Source organism: Terrapene carolina, unplaced genomic scaffold (genome assembly GCF_002925995.2).
Source record: "Terrapene carolina triunguis isolate 2854851 unplaced genomic scaffold, T_m_triunguis-2.0 Scaffold110, whole genome shotgun sequence".
Lineage (NCBI taxonomy): Eukaryota > Metazoa > Chordata > Testudines > Emydidae > Terrapene > Terrapene triunguis.
Window position 1 is genome coordinate 6,846,008 of NW_020664461.1, and position 21,862 is coordinate 6,867,869.

The 21,862-nt window shown below is 48.3% G+C and overlaps 1 protein-coding gene across 1 annotated transcript in view; it reads left to right on the forward strand.

Annotated features, from left to right (window-relative positions):
- Nucleotides 1–20,228, forward strand: part of PIF1 (PIF1 5'-to-3' DNA helicase) — a 20,381-nt gene extending 153 nt beyond the window's left edge. The window contains exons 2-12 of the mRNA XM_026651929.1: nucleotides 878–1,007; nucleotides 5,022–5,147; nucleotides 5,280–5,433; nucleotides 7,261–7,375; nucleotides 7,451–7,557; nucleotides 8,612–8,751; nucleotides 10,765–10,871; nucleotides 11,866–11,953; nucleotides 12,880–13,025; nucleotides 18,896–19,087; nucleotides 19,443–20,228. Of these exons, the coding sequence (XP_026507714.1) occupies nucleotides 878–1,007; nucleotides 5,022–5,147; nucleotides 5,280–5,433; nucleotides 7,261–7,375; nucleotides 7,451–7,557; nucleotides 8,612–8,751; nucleotides 10,765–10,871; nucleotides 11,866–11,953; nucleotides 12,880–13,025; nucleotides 18,896–19,087; nucleotides 19,443–19,499 (1,362 nt within the window). The 3' untranslated portion in view covers nucleotides 19,500–20,228. The remainder of the gene's footprint in view (nucleotides 1–877; nucleotides 1,008–5,021; nucleotides 5,148–5,279; nucleotides 5,434–7,260; nucleotides 7,376–7,450; nucleotides 7,558–8,611; nucleotides 8,752–10,764; nucleotides 10,872–11,865; nucleotides 11,954–12,879; nucleotides 13,026–18,895; nucleotides 19,088–19,442) is intronic.
- The last annotated feature ends 1,634 nt before the right edge of the window (nucleotides 20,229–21,862 follow it).

Genomic DNA, 21,862 nt, shown 5'->3' on the forward strand with positions numbered 1-21,862 from the left:
CTAGACTAGAAAAATAGGGTGTGTCTAGCAAATACATTGACTAATATGTGTTAATTAACATGCTTTTAAGCACAAGGTACTAGGTAGAGTAGAAAAAGACAGTGGTGTTTAAAAAACGTTAGCTGGGTGTGTTCAATGGAAAGGTCCATCCAAAGTGATGGTTAAAAATGTATGTAAAGTATTAACCAATGAAATCGTCTAGATTAGGAAAATATTTAGTAGTGTCTGAGAGAAGTCAATTGTTCCATTTCATGTAAATAACCATTGACTCTGAACACTAACAATGACAATACATTGCAAAAGATAATATCTTTTATTGGACCAACTTTCAGCTGGTGAAAGAGACAAGCTTTTGAATTACACAGAGCTCTTCTTTTGGTCTCTCTCACCAACAGAAGCTGGTCCAATAAAAGGTATTACTTCACTCACATTGTCTCTCTAATGTGCTGGAACCAACATAACCAGGGCCGACACACCCCATTAGGCGACCTAGGCGGCCGCCTAGGGCTCTACAATTTGGGGGGCGGCGACCGCGGCGGTATTTCGGCGGCAGGATCTTCTGCCGCCTCTGTGGGGGGGCGGCATTTCGGGGTGGGACCTTCCGCCATCTAGGGTGGCAGAAAAGCTGGCGGCGCTCCTGAATATAGCTACACCAACACTGCAAATAAATTGCAATGCAATTATTTCACTGGAGATCATTTTAGCAGTTGAAATTTTGGGTAGAGCGACACCAATTATTTCCCACTCTAATCCCCATGGGGAAAAGGTATACGGGAGAACGTTTCCTCCAAAAGTTTTAAGGTCCATGAGGCCTGCAGAGTATGTGCTGCTGTTAAAAATTTTTGGTTAGTGCACAAGTGTGACTTCTTCCTTTCAGGCGGCTGACATGAAATGCTCAAAGAAGCTATCTCTGCTAATGCAGTCACGAATGAGACTCTCGCAGGAACAGTCCATTGTGCTGAGTGCAGTGCTGAGTGGGAAGAACGTCTTCTTTACAGGCAGTGCTGGTGAGAAACTGCATAGCTGAAGTGAAGCAAGGTTACCCCACGTGTCCTAACTGCACTCAAATTAGGGCTGAAAAGCTTTAGTTTGGTATTGTGAGCTCCAAGAAAACTTTGGGCCTATTCCACACTGAAGTTTTAGCAAAAGTTTCACACCTGTGCTCCCACTGGTTCATCTGAGCCTGTGCAGCTCTAATATAGTGAAAGCACCGGCAGTTTCTGTCACTTTATTAATGTCAGTTTAAATCTACTTAGTGGTTAAAATGCCCTCTTCCCCATCTGTATTAGTGCTATCAACAGTGGTGCTACACTGGTGATAGCACTAATGAGAACTTTGTTCTGGGAAAAAAGTCTAATCCAACACAAGATGCGCAGTGGATTTGTTTGCTCTGGCCCTTTAAAAGTAGAAGCCATTTGAAGTCTGCCTGACTCACAAACCAAGAAGCAGCTCCAATCCTTTATCGATCTGGTCAATTATTACTGGAGGTTTGTAAAGGGGTTTAGCGACATAGTGGCCCTCCCCCAAAACAGACCTTACAAAACAGGGGAAAACAGATCAGGTGGTATGGACAGAAGTCTGTGAGAAAAGCTTCCAGGACCTAAAAGAGGCTTTGTCTAAAGAACCTGTTTTAGTCAGCCCCGATTTCAGCAAACCCTTTGTGCTTTGGGTTGCCGGATTGGGCCTTGATCTCCCAGTGGTTACTGAGGCCAATCTGGGAGATTTTAGGCCCTTAAAAGTCCAGTTGGCAGTGCCGTGGGGCTAAGGCAGGCTCCTTACCTGCCCTGGCTCCGTGTGGCTCCCAGAAACCGCTGGCAAGTCCCTCTAGCTCCTAGGCGCTGGAGTGGCCAGGGAGTCTGTGTGTGCTGCCCACTCCCCAAGTGCTGCCGCTGGAACCGCAGCCAATGGACGCTGCGGGGGATGTCCTTGCAGGCAGGGGCAGCACACAGAGCACCCTGTCCGCCCCTGAGTCTAGGAGCCAGACATGCTTCCCAGGAGCCGCCTGAGGTAAGCGCTGCCTGGCTGGAGCCTGCACCCTCCCTGAGCCCCTCCTGCACTCAGACTCCCTCACAAAGCCTGCACCCCGACCACCCGCCCCAGCCTGGTGAGAGTGAGTGAGGGTGGAGGAGAGTGAGTGACGGATGGAGTAAGTGGGAGTGGGGCCTCAGAGAAGAGGCAGGGGGAGGGGCAAGAGTGTTTGGGTTTGTGTGATTAGACAGTTGGCAACCCTATTTGTGCTGTGCACTGATGCTTCTAACACTGGGTTAGGTGTGGTGCTGATGCAGGCTGGGGTGGGAAACAGGAGGCCCCCCATTGCCTTATTGAGTAACAAACCGACCCCCGTTGAACAGAACTATGCTGCCATCAAGCAGGAATGCGATGCCATTCTTTGGTCTGTTAAGCAACTTCAACCTTATTTCTATAATAAAGGTTTTGACAGATCATTCCCCTATAAATATAATACACTGAGCTAAGGGGACCAATTTCTAGATTATTACATTGGAGCCTAGCTGTACAGGAAGTTGACATGGAAAGATACCCCATATCAAGGGGAAAGAAAATGTAGTAGCAGATGCCTTATCCAGAACAGGGGGACCCTGAGCCATATTCAGGAGCATTGGTGACACCCCTTCCTACACCAGTTTTGCATTGGCAAGAGCTGGCACCTAGTCTGCCAGTGTCACACCCCCAAGCTGAGCACTGACAAATTGATTGTTAGAAACCAGTCTGTTTCACCTGTCTGTTAGTTTGGTTAAGATGGGTATTGGACTTATAACTATGTGTTTACTGTTTAAAGCATGAACCAATTTGCAAGCATTTCATAATATCACATTCTGTAAGTAAGAAATTATATAGTAATATTTTAAGTTTTTTTTGCTTTGGAACTATAAAAAATGTTTGCTTAAATTGTGAATCCAGTCAGGAGGGATCATCAAGAAGGCCTATCAAAACTAATAAATTTGTTAGTCTCTAAGGTGCCACAAGGACTCCTGTTCTTTTATCAAAACTAAGTGGGCCATTGTGGAACATCACAATACTTAATTGCCCCTTACTCCCATGAAGAGGCTATATGCCAAAGGGCTTGTCTCATCCGTTTGAATTGTGGAAGAATGAAATAAAAGTAGCTATCAAAATTTTCTTGCTGTTTGGACTCTCACAGGACCAGAGCTATGAAACAGAAGCAGAGATGCCCAGTTTTAACCTGCGTTAGCCCTAAAAGACAGTCCGAGCTGACAGATTATTACAACTGTCACCTTTTGAAACCATAGACTGCAACTCATTTGTGTGTATGTTTTCCTGCTTTAACTTTGCAATAATTCTCTCATTTCTTTTCTTAATTACTAAATCTTTAAGGCTTAGATAGTTTATAGAATTGTATACAAGCGTTGTCTTTGGTGTGAGATCTAAGGTACAAATTGACCTGGCGTAAGTGACTGGTCCTTTGCGACTAGGGGTAACCTGAATTAATTGTGTGTATGTGTGTAAAGTAACCATCTATCACTAAGTCCATCTTGCCTGGGTGGTAAGATAGACTAGAACGCCCATGGGGACTGTTTGTGACTCCATGTTAAGTCACAACAAGCAGTCCTTGTAGCACCTTAGAGTAACAAATTTTATTTGGGTATAAGCTTTCATGGGCTATAACCCGCTTCATCAGATACACGGAGTGAAAAATACAGTAGGCAGCTATAAATATACAGCACATGAAAAGATGGGAGTTGCCTTACCAAGTGGGGGGTCAGTGCTAATGAGGCCAATTCAACCAGGGTGGATGTGGCCCATTCCCAACAGTTGACAAGAGGGGGTGAATATCAACAGAGGGAAATTACTACAAAAAGTAGTACAGAAACCTGAGTCTTCATTAATGCATGCTGATGTGCCCCTGTCTACAGCAATAGGGAGGCCTAGGGGGGAGGACATAGCTAAGCACCTCTTTAGCATGATGAGGTTCATGCTTAAGGCCCTGTCTTTAAATATGCCCTGTCTCATGCCTCACATCTTCCCCCCCACCCCCTTTTTTTTTAATTTATTAAGCCATATGGTCTTGTAAGGGAGCAGAGATTTTTGGGTTGTTGTCTTATTGCTTGTCAAAGTAGGGCATCACAATCTTACTTGCACCAGTGTTGCCAATTCTTGTGATTTTTATCACAAGTCTTATGTTATTTTTTTGTTTTGTTTGTTTAAATACCCAGCCCCTGAAGTCGTGATTATGTGAGAATCTCCTTTAATTTTAAGTGAAGTTTCTGGTTCTCGTAGTTGCTGAGCAAAGCATCAAATGAGAAGCCTAAAGGTTCTTAAACCAGAAGGCAATTAAGAGAACTCACTTGTTTCTTTATTATTTTTTTAAACACTAGATTTTAATCTCATGATTTTGGGGGCTTGATTAATAATTTTTAACACTTGGAATTGGCACTGTTGCAACCTAGGCACTCTGCGACGCTTAGTGCAGATGCGCAATGGGTCAAGCCTTTTGTCTAAGTGTAGCTGTATCTAGTGATGCTTGAGAGTTTCATTTTGGTGTAAGGGAGAAACTTTAATCAAAGATGCACATTAAAAAGTGGAATGAGGGGAAAGAACAATTCAACTTTAGCAAAAAGTGAAATCTTTTAAATCATCCATGTTGGGGAGAGGTTTTTGCCAATATAAATGATGACACTAAGATACTCCTATAGCTACCATGGTTTCTCCTCCATGACTGGGTTCCAGTGTGGGGAGTTTATTGCACCCTAAATGGGAGGGGCGAAATAACCCCTAAACTCCATTTTATCTAAATGGTCAAACAGAGCTAACCCTTTCCTGACACAGTTGGTTTTACAACTACCTGAGCTCTATGTGGTCGGGCTGTTCTTTTCTTTTGTTCCTAGTGTTTTTGGACATGTGAAGTTTTGAATGAGCAGAATGGAGGGTGGTATTAGGAGGAATTTGGGACTGGAATTCAAACTGCATGGTTTTGGGGACGTGTCTCTAATGGTGTCAGGGGAAAGCCTCTTTCTGAAAGAACTTTTATACTCTTCTAAAAGGGACTGGGAAGTCATATCTGCTGAAAAAGATTGTGGGTTCACTCCCTCCAAAGAGCACCTATGCTACAGCCAGTACAGGAGTGGCAGCTTGTCATGTTGGTGGCACCACGCTCCATGCCTTTGCAGGTAAGGAGGATAACTTTCCGCTTGAGAACCTTCCCTGGCTTGCTATGCTATGGGGAAGATGAGTGAAAAGGACCTGGGAACTCTTGGCATCTTGGTAAAGATTATACTTACTCTGTTCTCTTCTTTCATTAGGTATTGGTTCTGGGAAAGCTCCGCTAGATCAGTGTATTGAGTTGGCTCAAAGAACTGGAGTGCGTCAGCATTGGTTGAGCTGCCAGCACTTAATTATTGATGAGATTTCAATGGTGGAGGGCCAGTTTTTTGATAAACTGGAGGCAGTAGCCAGGTGAGGGTCATGCAGCAAAGAGTCCTTATAACTCCGATAAAGTTCCTTGGATCACGGATTGCCTTATCCCACCTGTTGCTGTATTGGGAGGTAAGGTTGCTAATGGCTAGAGTAGTTGGGAGGCTCTGGATTATAGAATCATAGAAAGGGACCTCAAGAGGTCATCTAGTCCAACCCCCTGTCCTGAGACAGGACCACATAGGCAGAGACCATCCCTGACAGGTGTTTGTCCAACCTGTTCTTAAAATGAAGGAGATTCCACAACCTTCCTTGAAAGCCTAATTCAGTACTTAACTATCGTTCTAGTTAAAGATTTTCCTAATATCTAATCTAAATTTCTTTGCTGCAGATTAAACTGATTACTCCTTGTCCTACCTTCACTGGACATGGAGAACAATTGAATGCAATCCTTTTTATGAAGCTGTTTATCACATTTGAAGTCTGTTATCAGGACCCCCCTCAGTCTTTGTTTCTCAAAACTAAATTTGCCCAGATTTTTTAAACTTTCCTCTTAGGTCAGCTTTTCTAAACCTTTTATTATTTTTGTTGCTCTTTTCTGAGCTCTCTCCAATTTGTCTCCATCTTGCTTAACATGCGACACTCAAAACTGTACTGAGGCCTCCAACTTAGGCCTTAACAATCACAAGTAGAGCAGGACAATTACCTTTCATGTCTTACATATAACACTCCTCTTAATACCCCCCCAGAATTAAATTATCCTTTTTCACAACTGCATCACATTGTTGACTTCTATTCAATTTGTGATCCACTATAACCTCCACATCCTTCTCAGCAGTACAACCATCTAGCCAGTTATTCTACATTTTATAGATGTGTATTTGATTTTATTTTTCTTCCTCAGTGTAGTAGTTTGCACTTCTTTATTGTCTTCTGTGTTGCTTTCAGACCAATTCTCCAATTTTTCAATGTCCTTTTGAATTCTAATCCTGTCCTTCAAAGCATTAGCAACCCCTTTCAGCTTGATGTCATTCACAAATTTGTATATTATATGTAAGCAGGGGTGAAAGTGGGCTGGTACGGCATACTGGTAAGAAGCCGTTGCCGGCTCGTACGCAGCTGATGTTAAAATGCTGCCGCAGCAGCGCTTCAGCATCACTGCCTCTTTCCCAGTTGGGGGGGGGCAGCTGCCCCAGGGCTGGCGACTGAAAAGGGCCCAGGGCTGCCACTGCAGCAGCCGGACCCTGGGCCCTTTTCAATCGCTGCTGAAGCCCCAGGTGGCGCAGGCCAGGTAGCGCGGATCGGCTGGCTGGGGGAGGCTGACCCTCTAGCCTTGCCCCTTCCGCCCGGGGCCCGGAGCCTGGCCCCCGTACGGGTAAGCGTTTAATATTACTTTCACCCCTGTATGTAAGCATACTCTTCATTCCAGCACCTAAGTCATTAATGAAAATATTGAACAGTATTGGATCCTGGAAAGACTCCTGTGGGAGTCCCCCAGATCCACCCAGTTTGACAGTGAACCATTGATAACTACTCTTCCAGTAAGGACTTTCAATCAGTTTTGCACCTGCCTTATAGTAATTTTATCTAGACCACACTTCCCTAGTTAGCTTATGAGAATGTCATGTGGCGATGTGCCAAAAGTCTTACTAAAATCAAGTTATCATGTGTGCAACTTCCCCACATACACTAGGCCAGTAAACCTGTCAAAGAAGGACATTAGGCTGGTTTGGTATGGCTTGTTCTTGACAAATCCTCTGTATTGATGAGGACTCCCAACATTTTGTCATCAGCAAATTTAATGAGACCACTCCTACTTTTTGTGCCAGGGTCATTAATGAAAATATTAAATTATCACTCCCCTTACAGAGCTGTCAGGAAACGGGATGACCCATTTGGAGGAATACAGCTGATCATCTGTGGGGACTTCTTACAACTGCCACCAGTCAGCAAAAGCAATGAGGAAACCAAGTTCTGCTTCCAGGTGTGAAGCCGTCCCTACCCACTACTTCAGACTTTGTTCGTGGCTGTCTCCTAATAATGAACAACTTATTCACAGGCAAAGAGCTGGAGGAAATGCATCCACGTGAACATGGAGCTGACAGAAGTGCGGAGACAGACTGAAAAGAGCTTCATCTCACTCCTGCGTACAATCCGCCTGGGCAGGTGAGGAGGAACCTCTTTCCTCCTCCCTCCCCTACTTGCCCCCACTTCCCATAGATGGCCCAGTGCAGGGGGGTGTCACTTGGCTACCTCTCCAACATCATCTAAAGGTGGTATAGCTGGGTAGATGGCTGTTAAGGGACCTGGACACATCTTTGCATCACCCACTCCCAAGCCCCACAGCTTCTCAACTCCTCCTCCAGCTAATGAAAGCAGTAATACTAGTTGCTTCTTGCCCGGTTGAGCAGGCTGCCTCCATTGTGATCACTCATAGTCTCTGCTCCAAGGTGTCCATTTTACTTGCCATGCTGACTGTTGATGGATCTAATGGTCTTGAGACACATGAACAATATGGCAATGCTGGTATAAAATTAACAAATGAAACCTGATGTTCAATTCCTTGGAACCTAACCCTACACCTGGAAGTGTCCTTCTCTGTCTCTGTATAAGGTTGTGTGGGTGATGAGCTGCTCTTGCAGGTGGCAACCATGGGCATTAGGAGATGGGGGGCAGGGGACAAGAATGTGCTTGTCACATACATCCACCTTGTGAATAAATCATCCAAGGGGTAAAAAGTGTTGGTGATATCTCATGAAATCCCCATATGGATGCTTTCAGTGACACTGGTAACTAACAATGTTCTCAATCTTTTATTGTTACATCAGTCCAGTCCAGCAACTTCGATAGGAGCAATAGAGTAGATCTAGCAGTCAGCACAGGTCTGGAACAACACAGTGGCTTAACTGTAATGGCCTGTTTACATTTGTGCTCCCACTATGACTAGTCCTAGAGAAGCTCCATTAGAGCAGTGGTGGGAGACCTTAAGGACCTTAGTAGGAGAGATAAGGCCACGGGGGTGTGGAGAGCAGGACTTGTATGCACAAGTTGAAATAACTCACACTTTCAATAGGGGTAGCTACCCTGTGGTGTTTGCCCAAGACGTACAATAGATATCACTATTCTTGGCATTTCTCACCTGAGATTTCCTGTTGGAGACTTTAAACCTTTATTCCTTGTTATATTATTATGGTACTTATTTCCCCCCAATCTCCACCAGGTGCACAGATGAAGTCACCAGGCAGCTGATGCAAACAGCTACCAACAGGGTTGAGAGAGATGGGATCCTTGCAACTCGTCTCTGCACCCACAAGGATGATGTGGAACTAACAAATGAGAGACGGTTGCAACAGTTACCAGGTAAACACCCGGGGGGAGAAAGAGCTGTTAATTTCAGCAGGAGGAGAGGACACTGTAGATAATGAGGAATGGAGAACTGGCATTGTGGAGCTCAAGCTGCTCTAGTCGCAACCTCTTCCAGCTGGCTTCATGGATATGAGGGGTTATTGTAGGGTCAGACCTGCCTAGGGTATGTGTGGTGGTTTTTTAATAATTTATACAGGTAATAATCTATACTATGTGAAATTTGCATAAACTATGCCTAACAAATGTCCTATTACACACATTCATATTTCACTCCAACCAGCTGTAGACCAGGCCTGCCCCTCAATTCATTAATTTCCTAGTCTCCCCTCCCATCCAATACCTCATGCAGGCCTGCCTCTTCTCAGGAGGTGCTAGTGCACAGTCTGCTGCTTCTGCTTCACTGCTAGTTACGTGTTTCTTGCCCAGAGAGTCTCCCCCAGCTGTCTCTGGGTGGTCTTGCTGGAAAAACTGGGGGGGTGGTCTTGCATTCATCCATTGGCAAAGGCATAAAAGGGAGGAGACTCTGCCATTATTCTAACAACTGTCCTGAAGCCAGAGACTCCTCAGGGAGGCGGGTGCTGGAATGGGGGTCTACAAGCTGGAGACTCCTGGGAAATGCAGGTCTGTTATAGAAACTGCAGACTACAAAGCCTCCCTGTGCTAAATTTCCTTTCATGGTAGCTTTGGTTGTGAGAGGGAAGCAGAGCAAGAAGAAGTGGCCACACTCTTAAAGCTGCAATTGCAGTCTGACTGCTCAGTGCCTGGCCTCTCTGGGCATGTCTATGCTGCAATGTAAATCCATGCTTGACCCCAGGCTCAAGTCCCCCCCACCCCACTTGCATCTACACTGTAATTGCACTAACCTAGGGCTCAGACCAGAATGCTGCTGGGCTGGAGGGTGCAAGCTCCAGTTAAGCCCCACTTGACTTGGGTCCCAGGAATCAGCCATAAGTATCCCATAGTTCCATGGGATAACTTCCTTAGTCCTCTCTATCCCAGTAATCTGCAATCCACACTATTAAAAACAGACCTTTTTGTGGGACAGAAAACAGTGCTGAAACATCCATCAGAGCCTCATGACTCTTCTGTCAGTTTCCTGACACAGGAGTGAAAGTGCAAGCAAGAAAATTAATCAAAAGGCGCCTTCTCCATGTTGTGGCTCCAGTAGCAGACCAAAAATGACTGCTCAGCAGGCTAGGTTGGTGGGCTGTTCAACTTTCCTGTAACATGCAGGGCAGGCAGTACAGTTTTCCCACAGTACACCACGTTCCTGGGGCTAGAGCAGCCACACTGGCTATTAATGGCTATTAGCCAGGACGGTAAGGAATGGTGTCCTCATCCTCTGTTTGTCAGAGGATGGAGATGGATGGCAGGAGAGAGATCACTTGATCATTGCCTGTTGGTCCACTCCCTCTGGGGCACCTGGCATTGGCCACTGTCGGTAGACAGGATACTGGGCTAGATGGACCTTTGGTCTGACCCGGTATGGCCGTTCTTATGTTCACTATTTTGTGGGTGGGGGAATAGAGCACGAGGGACTCTGGGATGTGATTACATTGACTCTGGTCTGCAGCACCCTAGATTCAAGCATGGGTTAGAAAAGTCTTTAACAAAGGGTTAAAATACAATGTAGATGTTCCAGCCCAGGGTTCCCTAACATGGGTCAACTGACTCGAGTCCCACTAACCCAGGGCTTACATTCCAGTGTAGACATACATTCAGATCCACAAGCTCTGGAAGGTGTAAATTGGAGCAGGTGGTAGGGGAGAGCCAGCAGGGGCTTTCTGCTCTTGGAAGCTACTGGAAGAGATCCTTTCTGGGGTATACAAGAGTTGTGTGGAGAGCAGGATTTCTGGGACTGAGTTCAAAATGGAAACTAAGAACCCTTCTGGCTCCGTCTGGAGAAACCTGCTGTGGAGTGAGTGCCAAGCCTTCCCCATATTTAGGGACTTTGTTGTGTGGTGATTGATAGTAAGCCCATGTTTGTATTGCTTTCGTCCTCACCAGGAGAAATGCACTCCTATGAGGCTGTGGATAGCAATCCCATGCTAGTCAAAGCAATTGATGCTCAGTGTCCAGTAAGTCACTGTATTCAGTTGAAACCAGGAGCCCAGGTGAGCATATGCATATTTTATGGGGAGTAATGGCCAATAGAACAGAAGGATTAGAGTCAGTATTTGGGGAAAGAGTTAAGGATAACAGCACAGGGATGTGGACTGGGTGTGAAATGGAAGCACCCCTCAGACCCCAGGCTGTTCTAAACAAACAGGCCATTACATTAATTTATAAGATGTCCTTCACCTTTTCTGCAGTCTGATCCAGGTGGATGAAAGCCACTTGGTTTAAATTCAAAGTCTCAGTCTCTGCTTGAAGACTGATTGACCAAGGTGACTGCTTCCTCTGTGTCCAATGGAAAAGAGACTTTGGATGCACAGCACAGAATCACTAAGTACAGATGGGGGTGGGGACTGGAGGAAAAGGCCACTTAAAGCCACTTTTGTGCTGTCTGGATTCTAGGTTGCTCAGCTCCCAGCATAAATTAGAGCTACGCTTCTTGTGGACTATGGCACAGCTCGGAATCCCTGCAGCACCATGTGCTAAGGCTCTGACCTCCCATCACCAGTACACCCTGTACGCCAGGGTTTGGGTGTGAGGGGCACCATAGGGCTGCTTACAATGGCCCTACACTGTCTGGATTGGAGAATTGTTCCCTGGCCACTTTCTGTCTCTTTAAAGTCCCTGTAAGCTGCTGGAGTGTGGGGAGGAATCTTCCCAGAGATCCAAGTGTCGCTAATATGTGACTTAGGTTGTAGACAGAACCAATTCACAATCTTCCCAGAGCAATTTCACACAGAGTAAAGGGGTGATGGGATCTGTGCCCTGTGAAGCTCAACACCTGAGAGCCCTGGGGAGGGAGGAGCTCTGGGATGGCTTCACTGTGAGGTGATTCCATCTACTGTTGCTAGGTTCTACAGTAGCATCAACAGTATCAGCCAATTATTCTGAAGCCTCTGATGTAGGAGCAGAACTGGGGCAAGGCAGGTGAATGAATAGAGCTGTAAGGCAGGGGCACCAAACAAATCTATCCATCTTTCCTTTCCACTTTAGGTGATTCTTACTAAGAACCTGGATGTGTCCCGGGGTCTGGTGAATGGGGCAAGAGGGGTTGTGGTTGAATTTGAAACTGAAGGGAAGGGTGAGTATATAATGTTAAGGTTGCCAGTTTTGGTTGGATATATTCCGGGAGACTTCATCCCATGACATAATCTGTAATTAAAGATTAATCTTTAATTTCTGGAGAATCCATGACAATTCTGGAGGATTGGCAACCCTATATGATGTGCTTATGACTGTTTGCCAGTGTCTGCTGTTAGTCCTACTGCAATTCCTGGGTGGGAGAGTAATTTCTGCAACATCAAGTTCTCCCTACCTGTGAGAACCAAGGAGCAGGCCAAGCCCCCTGGTATAGCTGCTTAAAGGTTTGCTCTGTGTGTGTTTCATCATTCTCTGGCTCTGCATGCTTGTTCTCACCTGGTTTCTGACCATGTGCACTCATGCTCTCTCCTTGCAGCAGTACATCTTTCCAATAGCAAGAACAAATGTAGCTTTTCAGCAATGCAGTGTTCCAACCCTCCACCCCACTATTTCATGTTTTCTCTGCTCTGTTTCTGGAAAATAGTTCTGTTCATTCTCCTACTTAAGGGTGCCTTCTCTGAATGCTTTACAGGGTCATAGAACCATAGAATATCAGGGTTGGAAGGGACCTCAGGAGGTCATCTAGTCCAACCCCCTGCTCAAAGCCAGACCAATCCCCAGATAGATTTTTGCCCCAAATCCCTAAATGGCCCCCTCAAGGATTGAACTCACAACCCTGGGTTTAACAGGCCAATGCTCAAACCACTGAGCTATCTTCCCCCCCCCCCCCCTTACTCCAGCAAGAACCACTGTGCTAGAGGAGCAGCAGGACTGAGTTGTGCTTTTCTAAATAGAGCCCCAAGGCCCATGGAAGAGTTGGTCTGAAATGGGAAGGGATGGGAAGAGGGCATACTTAGGCTCCTGCTTCCTGGGAACGCTGGTACCAGAGGGACATTCCTTATTCTGACCTGCTCTTCTCTCTCCCAGGACTGCCCCGTGTGAGGTTTCTTTGTGGGGTCACAGAGGTAATCAGGCTGGAGCGATGGGTCTTCAAAGGTCCATCTGGAATTTATCTGAGTCGTCAACAGTTACCTCTAAAATTGGCATGGGCCATATCCATCCACAAGAGCCAGGTTAGTGCTTTTATAGAGAGACTGCCACAAAAAGTATTCCCCTTTACCTTCATGTTCTTAGGGTGTTTGTGCCACTGGCAGCGGGAGAGGGGAGCCCCAGGGCACCTGTGTGGGTTGGGGGAAGTGGAGGTTTTGGGGGCAGGGTTGCCTAAGGATGCTTGCACTGCTGATGACCGGGAGGAAGGAAACTGCCTCCTCTTCCTCCCTTTGCCTTGGTTATGGTATGTTGGCTCAAAGGGTACTACCATTCACGGTTCTGGAGCAGCAGCTGCCAACAGGCCTGAAAACGTTACCCAGTGTCCTGGAGTTAAACCATCTTTCTTTTTTACTCTGTAGGCATGTATTTAGGCACAGCAGAGTCAATGTTCAACAGTTTGTTACTTTAACTGGAGTTACCAAATGGTTCAGTTTAAACAGAGCACTGTATTGGTTTAGGTTATAAATAAAACAAGTTTATTAATAAAAGAAGAAGATTAAGTGAATTCAAATATGAGAAAGTTAGAAATGGTTACAAGCAAATAAAAGTGAAAACTTACATCTAAAAGGCTAAAACATAAGCAAATTGCTGAAAGTTTTTCCCCAGTGGTATCTGTCGGGTCGGCTCTGGTGCCCCCTGGAGTGGCATCCTCATAGTGCAGTAGATAGGCACCTGCTGACCCACCACCCCCCTCAGTTCCTTCTTTTCATCTGTGGCTGTCACTGGATTGCAGTTAATCTCTGATTTAGCAAGTGATACACCTTAGTGGTTTCATCCTGTAAATAGAGGGTAAAGAATAAATAGATGTAAATATTTGTAAGTGCCTACCCTGCGGAGCTAGCCCGCCCAGGGTGCCCGAGCATGCCTGGGTCCCGGGGATTTAAGCAGTGTGCTACAAGCCCATGCCAGTTAGTGACCTGCACAATAGTTGCCTGAAGTTCCTGGGAAAAGGGCGTGTTCAAGAACAGTTCCGGATTTGTAAAAACTTTAAACCCAGAACCAGGAAGGAGAGAGATAGTAGACTCAAATTCCTTCTCATGGAGGCAGCACTTCGCCCCTCGTCGGAGCATCAACCCAATCTGGCACCGAGTACCTCCTTGGTTAGGAGTGTCCTGGCCTCCTTTAGAGGGGCTCAGCATGGCCCAAGATCCCTAGCACCAACTACCACCCGCTACCAACATATTTCTCCAGCTAAGAAGTCAGCACCGTTCACACAGCGCTGCTCTCCATCACCGGTGCTGAAGAAGAAAATGGAAAAAGTCAGACTGGGGCGCTCCCCCCTGAGGAGGATGCCTGAGAGAGTGAGACCTGTGCTGGGCCACTCTCAAACAGACATTGAACTGTCAACACTGTTGACTTTGACACCATTGACTTCGGTCCCAGGAGGAGGTCCATTGTGTCTGGTGAGCAATAGAGGGGTTACAGCCCTGGCTGCACCATTGACACCCTGAGGCATATGAGGCAGTGAGGAGCCTCCTGGCCCTTCCAGCACTGCCATCTTCCCTGAATCGTGGCCAACAAGGGACAGGTCCAGCATCGCAGGACTCCATTCCACGAAGGCAGGCACCGGCCCTGGGCAGGCTGGCAATGATGGCGAGACACCATCCGCCATCTCATTCATCTTCGCGGGGCTCAGCCCCACGGTGTCACTCACCACAGCAGCACTAACACATCAACACTCACCATCACAGCACCACTACCCAGCACCGCCATGATCGCCCAGGAGTGGGTCTTTGGGCTTCAAATCGCAGGCAGACTCATGCACCTCACGAATGAGCAGACATTGGGCGGACCCTACGTGCCTGGTAGCCATGACTCAAGGGCTCGTCCCATCAGCGTCGCCTCTTATCCAATGGCAGATGCCACTCCAGTGGCCAATCTGGACCCCTTGGGTGGCTCAGCTGTTCCAGGGCTCCCACTCAAGGCGATGTTGCTCAGCACCATCAGAGGCGAGAGCACCTCCACCTTTCCCCCTCGGAGAGGGGCTCCATTCCGGGGGCAGAAGTCAGCAATGCTCGGGACCCCATTCAGCAATGGAGGACATACAAACCTGGTGCCAGTCCAAGCTTCCTTGTCCTTTTTCCCCTGATGAGGCAGTGGTTGGTATGGCTATAGCATCTATACAGGACAACTACAAGGCTCACCAGGAGCTCTTGTCAGGTGGCACAGAACCTGGGTGTTAAAGTGGAGGAGATCACGGAGTCAGCCCCAGCCTTGGTGGACATATTGGCACCCTCAGGACTGACAAGGGTGGCCCTAGCATTGAACAAGGCCATCTTGCATCCCATGAGGGCTCTGTAGCAAACCCCCACATCTCTCCAGCCCATGGCAAAGCAGATATAGAGGAAGTATTTTGTGCTCTCGAAGGGGTATGATTATTTGTACACCCAACCCCCACCAGGATCCCTGGTCGTGGCCGCTGCTAATGAGCAGGAAAGATAAAGGCAGCAAGGACCCTCCGCCTAAGGCAAAGGAAGCCAGGAAACTGGACGTGTTGGGGAGGAAAGTATACTCGATGAGGAGGGCCTCCAGTTGAGGATCTCCAACCACCAGGCACTGCTAAGCCTCTATGACTGTTATTCCTGATCCACTATGCTAAAATTAAAGAAACTCTTGCCATCACTCTAAGAAGAAAACAAGGTTACTTACTTGTAACTGGAGATTCTTTGAGATGTGTGGTCCCTATCTGTATTACACTGCCCACCCTACTTCCCCTCTGCTGCAGATCCGATAGGTCTGCAGTGGAGAAGGAACTGGAGACACCGGCAGCCCCCCACACCCTTTAGTGCCTCGTACAAAACCACAAGGCAGTGCAGGGTGTGTGCGCGGACCACCAAACAGTACTACTTTCAAAAGCTCCGGCTCCAGGCGCATGTGTAAAATCCTCAGTGGAATACAGATAGGAACCACACATATACAGTTCAAGGTGAGTAACCTCAGTTTCCTTTATTTAGGATAACTTGTTTAACAACTTTTGCCTAGGCACTGTTGTCTGGTTTTGAACATGTGCTAACAACATCATATAGGGATAATTCATAACTTCACAAACAATATTGCTGCATGCATTTCACCATGATATTCTTGACTAGCAAATTATTAGTTTTCAAATGATACCTTAGCCTATTTTGTTCAAAGATTATTACAATAGTCAGTATGTAGGGTCACATCATTCTTGTGCCAGCCTTAACCCTTAACTTCTCCCCCTCTCTACTGTTTATCCCTCTGATGTACTTAGAGAGAGTAATGTTCTCTCCCCTCAGCCTTCATATTGTTAGGCTAAACATGTCAAGCTCTTTAAGTCTCATCTCATAAGGTAGGTTCTTCTTCGAGTGATTGTTCACGTCCATTACACATTAGGTGTGCGCGCGCCGCGTGCACGAACGTCGGAAACTTTTTCCCTCAGCGGCTCCCGTCGGGCCTGCAGGGTCTCCCCTCCCGCCAGAGCGGCGCCCCGCTCTAGAGTATATATATCCCTGCCGGCCCGACCCTCCCTCAGTTCCTTCTTACCGCCCGTGGCGACGTTGGAACAACTCTATCTCTCGTCTGAGAGTGTCCCTTAGCATAGTACTTAGTGTTAGCTTACAGTTATCAGTTCTTTAGTAGTTAGTCTAAAGCTGCAAGCCCCTGGCTATTTAGAAAGACTTAAACTCCACTTGTGTCGGGTGTTTGGCCAACACCGGCCCTGGGCGGCTGGGCATGCCGCACGTCCAAGGCTTCAAGGCTTCTGCCACGTGCCGCAAGCCTATGCCAGTAAGCGACCCACACGACTCGTGTCTCCGTTGCCTGGGGGAAGCACATCAAACGGAGCGCTGCAAGATCTGTAAGGCTTTTAAGCCCAGGACTAAAAAAGAGAGAGACTTTCGCCTGAAGCAGCTGCTCATGGAGACGGCGTTACAGCCCTCCACTTCGACGGCACCGTCTACCTCGGTGCGGAGTGCCCCGGCATCGGTCCGTGATCCGACGCCGGCGGGGCAACCTAAGCCCACGGCACCAAATCAGCGTGAACACCTCTGGCACCGGTCGTCTTCGCCGGCTAAATCGAAGGGTCAGTCCAAGGACTTTCCCCGCATAAGAGGGTAGCGCCCGCGAAGACCACAAGTGCACCTAAGGCCGTTGCGGCCCCAGCAGAGATCCCAGCGCCAGTGGCTCTGGCGCCGAAAGGCCCGTCGAGCCCCGGGGATAAGCGCGTCGAGTGAGGAGGAAGGGCTGCAGGAACTTTTGGAACAGCCCTCCACCCCAGACACATTTGAGGCAGCAAAGGACCTCATTGAATTGTCCGCTGAGGGCACCCTCCGCGCTAAGGACAATCTGCCGAGACTGCCATCCAGAGGCAAGCCGGCAATGGAGCGCCCATCACGGTCGCCATCTCGGCACCGTTCACGGCGCCGGTCCCGGTCGAGCTCCGCCTCGGTGGACTCCCGGCTCCCTGCCGCGCAACTGTCGGGCCCCAATAAGCGCACGGCACCGACCCAGCAGCCTGGCACGAGTAGGCACTGGGACGTGTCGGTTGCGCGATCCCCGAGACCGACCTCCCGCAGTCGCTCCCGGGGTCACCGGTACCGATCCAGGTCGGCAAGACGCTACTCCCGGTCACGGAAGCACTATTCTCCGAACCCGGACCGGCACCGTTCCACGGCACCGCCGTGGCCGTCCAGATCACCATCTGTAGTTTCGGACATAGACTCGGGCCGTTCCAGCAGATATGCCCACAGAGCACAGGCCAGTAGGGAGCACGAAGCCACTTGGCTTTTTATCTAGACCGGACCAGGCCATTCCGCAAGTCGACTCAACTGTTTGTTGCCGTTGCGGAACGAATGAGAGGCCAACCTATATCGACGCAACGCTTGTCAGCATGGATTGTGCTGTGCATACGCACGTGCTATGAGCTCGCTAATGTACCAGCCCCGGAGATCAGGGCTCACTCTACTAGGGCCCAAGCGTCCTCGACGGCGTTCTTGGCGCAGGTGCCACTCCAGGAAATCTGTAAAGCGGCCACCTGGTCGTCAGGGCATACGTTCACAGCCCACTATGCGATCCATCACCAGACCAGAGAGGACGCTGCGGTCGGTAGAGCTGTGCTTCAATCGATTATTCCTTGACTCCTACCCTCCTCCAATGGTAAGCTTGTGAGTCACCTACTGTGTAATGGACGTGAACAATCACTCGAAGAAGAAAAAACGGTTACTTACCTTCTGTAACTGTTGTTCTTCGAGATGTGTTGTTCACGTCCATTACACTTCCCACCCTCCTTCCCCTCTGTCGCAGTCACCGGCAAGAAGGAACTGAGGGAGGGTCGGGCCAGCAGGGATATATATATACGCTAGAGCGGGGCGCCGCTCTGGCGGGAGGGGAGACCCTGCAGGCCCGACGGGAGCTGCTGAGGGAAAAAGTTTCCAACGTTCGTGCACGCGGCGCGCGCACATCTAATGTGTAATGGACATGAACAACACATCTCGAAGAACAACAGTTACAGAAGGTAAGTAACCGTTTTTTCTCTGTTCCTCTGATCATCCTAGTAACCCTTCTCTGCACCTGTTCCAGTTTGAATTAATCTTTCTTAACTATGGGAGACCAGAATTCTCAGTAGAAGTGTCTAAAAGGAAGTTAGAAGAGGGACTAAGGACAATCCTGCTCCATTTCACCTAAATGTCCCCAGGAAGTCCCTTTTTCAACCCCATCGATCTACTTCCTGCCAAGTTCATAGAGAAGTTCCCTTTGCATTGGGAAGGGCTAGATATTAATAGGAGCAGCATTTTCTTGACACTCATACCACAGTTCTTCACTATATTGGGGATAGGGGCAATGGGTTCCATATGAAGCTGTGGTGTTGATGTGTGGGATGGCTTTTGTGTTGCGAGCTCACTTGCTTTTACCTGTATCTTCCATGTACTAGGGCATGTCATTAGACTGTGTGGAGATCTCCCTGTCTCGTGTCTTTGAAAGTGGTCAGGCTTATGTAGCCCTTTCCCGAGCCCGTAGCCTTGAGGGCCTCCGGGTTTTGGATTTTGATCCCAACGTTGTGAGAGCCAATCCGTACGTGCTACAGTTCTACAATCACTTACAGAAAGAACAACTTCTATCTCAGGTAAATTCAGCAACTGAGGATCTCCACTAGCCTGTTGCAAGCAGGGACAGGCACAGAAACTCAGAATCTGAACAGTCCCTCCAAAAAGCAGAGGAGCAGCAGGTAGTGATGGGAGGGACAGGATTGGGGAAAGGCAGGTAAGAATAGATGGGGGAAGCATGTGATAGAAGAAGGATGTTTAGCACTATGGTTGAAAGAAGAATGTTTAGTCTATGATGAGTCCTATTCAGATTACAGCCCACTAACTGATCCACTGCACAGAATGGAGGTGAGAGTTCCCTAGGCCCAATCCTTCCCCTTCCATAGAAGGACTAAATGAGAAATAATTCACTGGAAATCTTTGTTTTTCCCCTAGGCTTCTCTACACAGATACACTGAAGCAGAGGAGAAGGAGAATGGGAAATCTAGCTGAGGATACCCTGGGCACTTCTGTGCGGCACAAGCACAGACTGTTCTGGTTTCAGCAGCCCAGCTGTTGTGCACATCTTATACCACTGGTGAAATTTTGCTTCATCTATGTTTCTGCTTCATTGGCTCAAAGGCCACACCTGCCCACTGTGAAAACACTAGATGTTCAGGCAGTTAACTTTTTGGGGAAGATTCTACCTCTGCTTACGTCCTGTTGGTTTAGGGTTGAGGATAGCATCACACCCCAGCCTCTCTACACAAGTATGCATACATCAGGAAATGTGGGACTTGTCCTTGGCAACCTGGAGGAGAAATGAGATGTGGCTCTCCCCCTTCTTCCCCTGAACTGGAGCCTACTAGCTGTGGCTGTCATCACACAGAAAGGGTACTGAAGAGCAATTAGCATACTTGTAGCACCAGCATTCCATCTCCAGCTGGTGAAGTGCTAACAATCAGGATGGCACTCTGCAGGTCAAGTAAGGTGCACCCTGGCTTTAGAGCCATTTTATGCTATCCATGTGTCACCTGTTGATGTAGGGAGGGTTCACTAGTTTTACTGCTGGGTGAAGTTAATGTGGAATCATAAACTGTCCTCTTAATTTTGCTGGTACTTTATGACAATAAAAGGATGTATCTACTGCAATCGGTCATAGCAAGTACTAGAAGTAGGAGTAGAGGGGATTATGGGTATGTCATGCATTCACAGGCTCTGGGTATGACCCAACCTTCAAACAGTTTCCTAGGAGTATTTTCTTAGTTTACTGGATCGTAAGGATCCACCATTTTCTACAAAGGCAGGCTCAGGGACTCCAAGGCTGAGCTTATGAGTTCTAGAAACCCCTATTTCTCTCCTAACCCTAACCCTAACTCTCTGCTGCCCTCGGGAGTTGCACGCATATGCGGCAGTATAAGTTGCTTCTTACCGCCAGTGATGGTGCTGGAATGTCCTCGTACTTTAGCAAACTGTTCTTATGACGGGTTTTTCTGATGCTTTTATTAATGTATATAGTTTTATTACAGATGGTGTAGTTTAGTAGTAGTTTTAATAGTTCTTACTATAGGTTGTTAGTCCCTTGTGGGACTCAGTCCAGGGATGGGGTATGCCCGTGGCTCCAGGCTTCAAACCCTGCGAGCAGTGCAAGAAACCTATGTCTGTTATTGATCAGAGCTGCTTAAAGTGCCTCGCGGAATCACAGGTACCCGATAGGTTGGGGTTAGGGGTAGGGGGTAAGTTAAGGGTTAGGGTTGGCTTAGGGCATGAGTGTTATTGTTAAGGGGTTGGGGTAGGGGTTGGGGTTTTAGGGGTTAGGGATGGGTAGGGGTTAGGGTTCGGTTTAGGGTGGGGGTCTAGGGGTTGGGGTTAGGGGTAGGGGTTAGGGGTAGAGTTGGGTTGGGGTTAGGGGTAGGGGGTAGGGTTGGGGGTTAGGGGGTGAGGGGGGTTAGGGTTCAGGGTTAGGGGAGGTTGGGTTAGGGGGTTGGGGGTAGGGTCAGGGTAGGGTTAGGGTTGGGGTCAGGCTTAGAGGGCCAGGGGTGAGGGGTTGGGGTTTAGGGGGTTGGGGTTGGGTTTAGGGGGTAGGGGGTTAAGGGGTTGGGGGTAGGGTTTTAGGGTCAGGTTCAGGGTTGGGTTCAGGGGTCGGGGTTGGGGTTTAGAGTGAGGGATAGGGTTTAGGGGGAGGGGTGGGGGGGAGGGGGAGGGGTTAGGGGTTGGGGTTAGGGTCAGGGTAAGGGGTAGGTTAGGGGGTAGGGGTTAAGGGTTGGGGTAGGGTTAAGGGGTTAGGGGGTCAAGGGGGTAGGGTTAGGGTTGGGTTTAGGGGTCAGGGGTCAAGGGTAGGGGTAGGTTAGGGGTAGGGGTCAGGGGGTAGGTTAGGGGTAGGGTTAGGGGTTAGGGGTCAAGGGGTAGGTTAGGGATTAAGGGTTGGGTTTAGGGGTAGGGTTAGGGGTTAGGGTCAAGGGGTGGGGTGGGGGTGAGGGTGGGGGGGTTAGGTTAGGGGTTAGGGGTTAGGTTAGGGGTTAGGGTTAGGGGTTAGGGTTGGGTTAGGGGTAGGGTTTAGGGGTAGGGGTAGGGCAGGGTTAGAGGTTAGGGTTGGGTTAGGGTTAGGGTTTAGGGGTAGGGCAGGGTTAAGGTTTAGGGGTAGGGGTAGGGCAGGGTTAGGGTTTAGGATTTAGGGGTAGGGCTAGGGCAGGGTTAGGTTTAGGGTTTAGGGTTGGGTTAGGTTTAGAGTTTAGAGTTTAGGGTTTAGGGTTTAGGTCAGGGGTCGGGTAGGGGTAGGGGTAGGGTTGGTTAAGGTCAGGGTCAGGGTTAGGGTTAGGGGGTAGGGGGTAGGGTTAGGGTTTAGGGTTAGGGTTTAGGGTTAGGGGGTAGGGTTA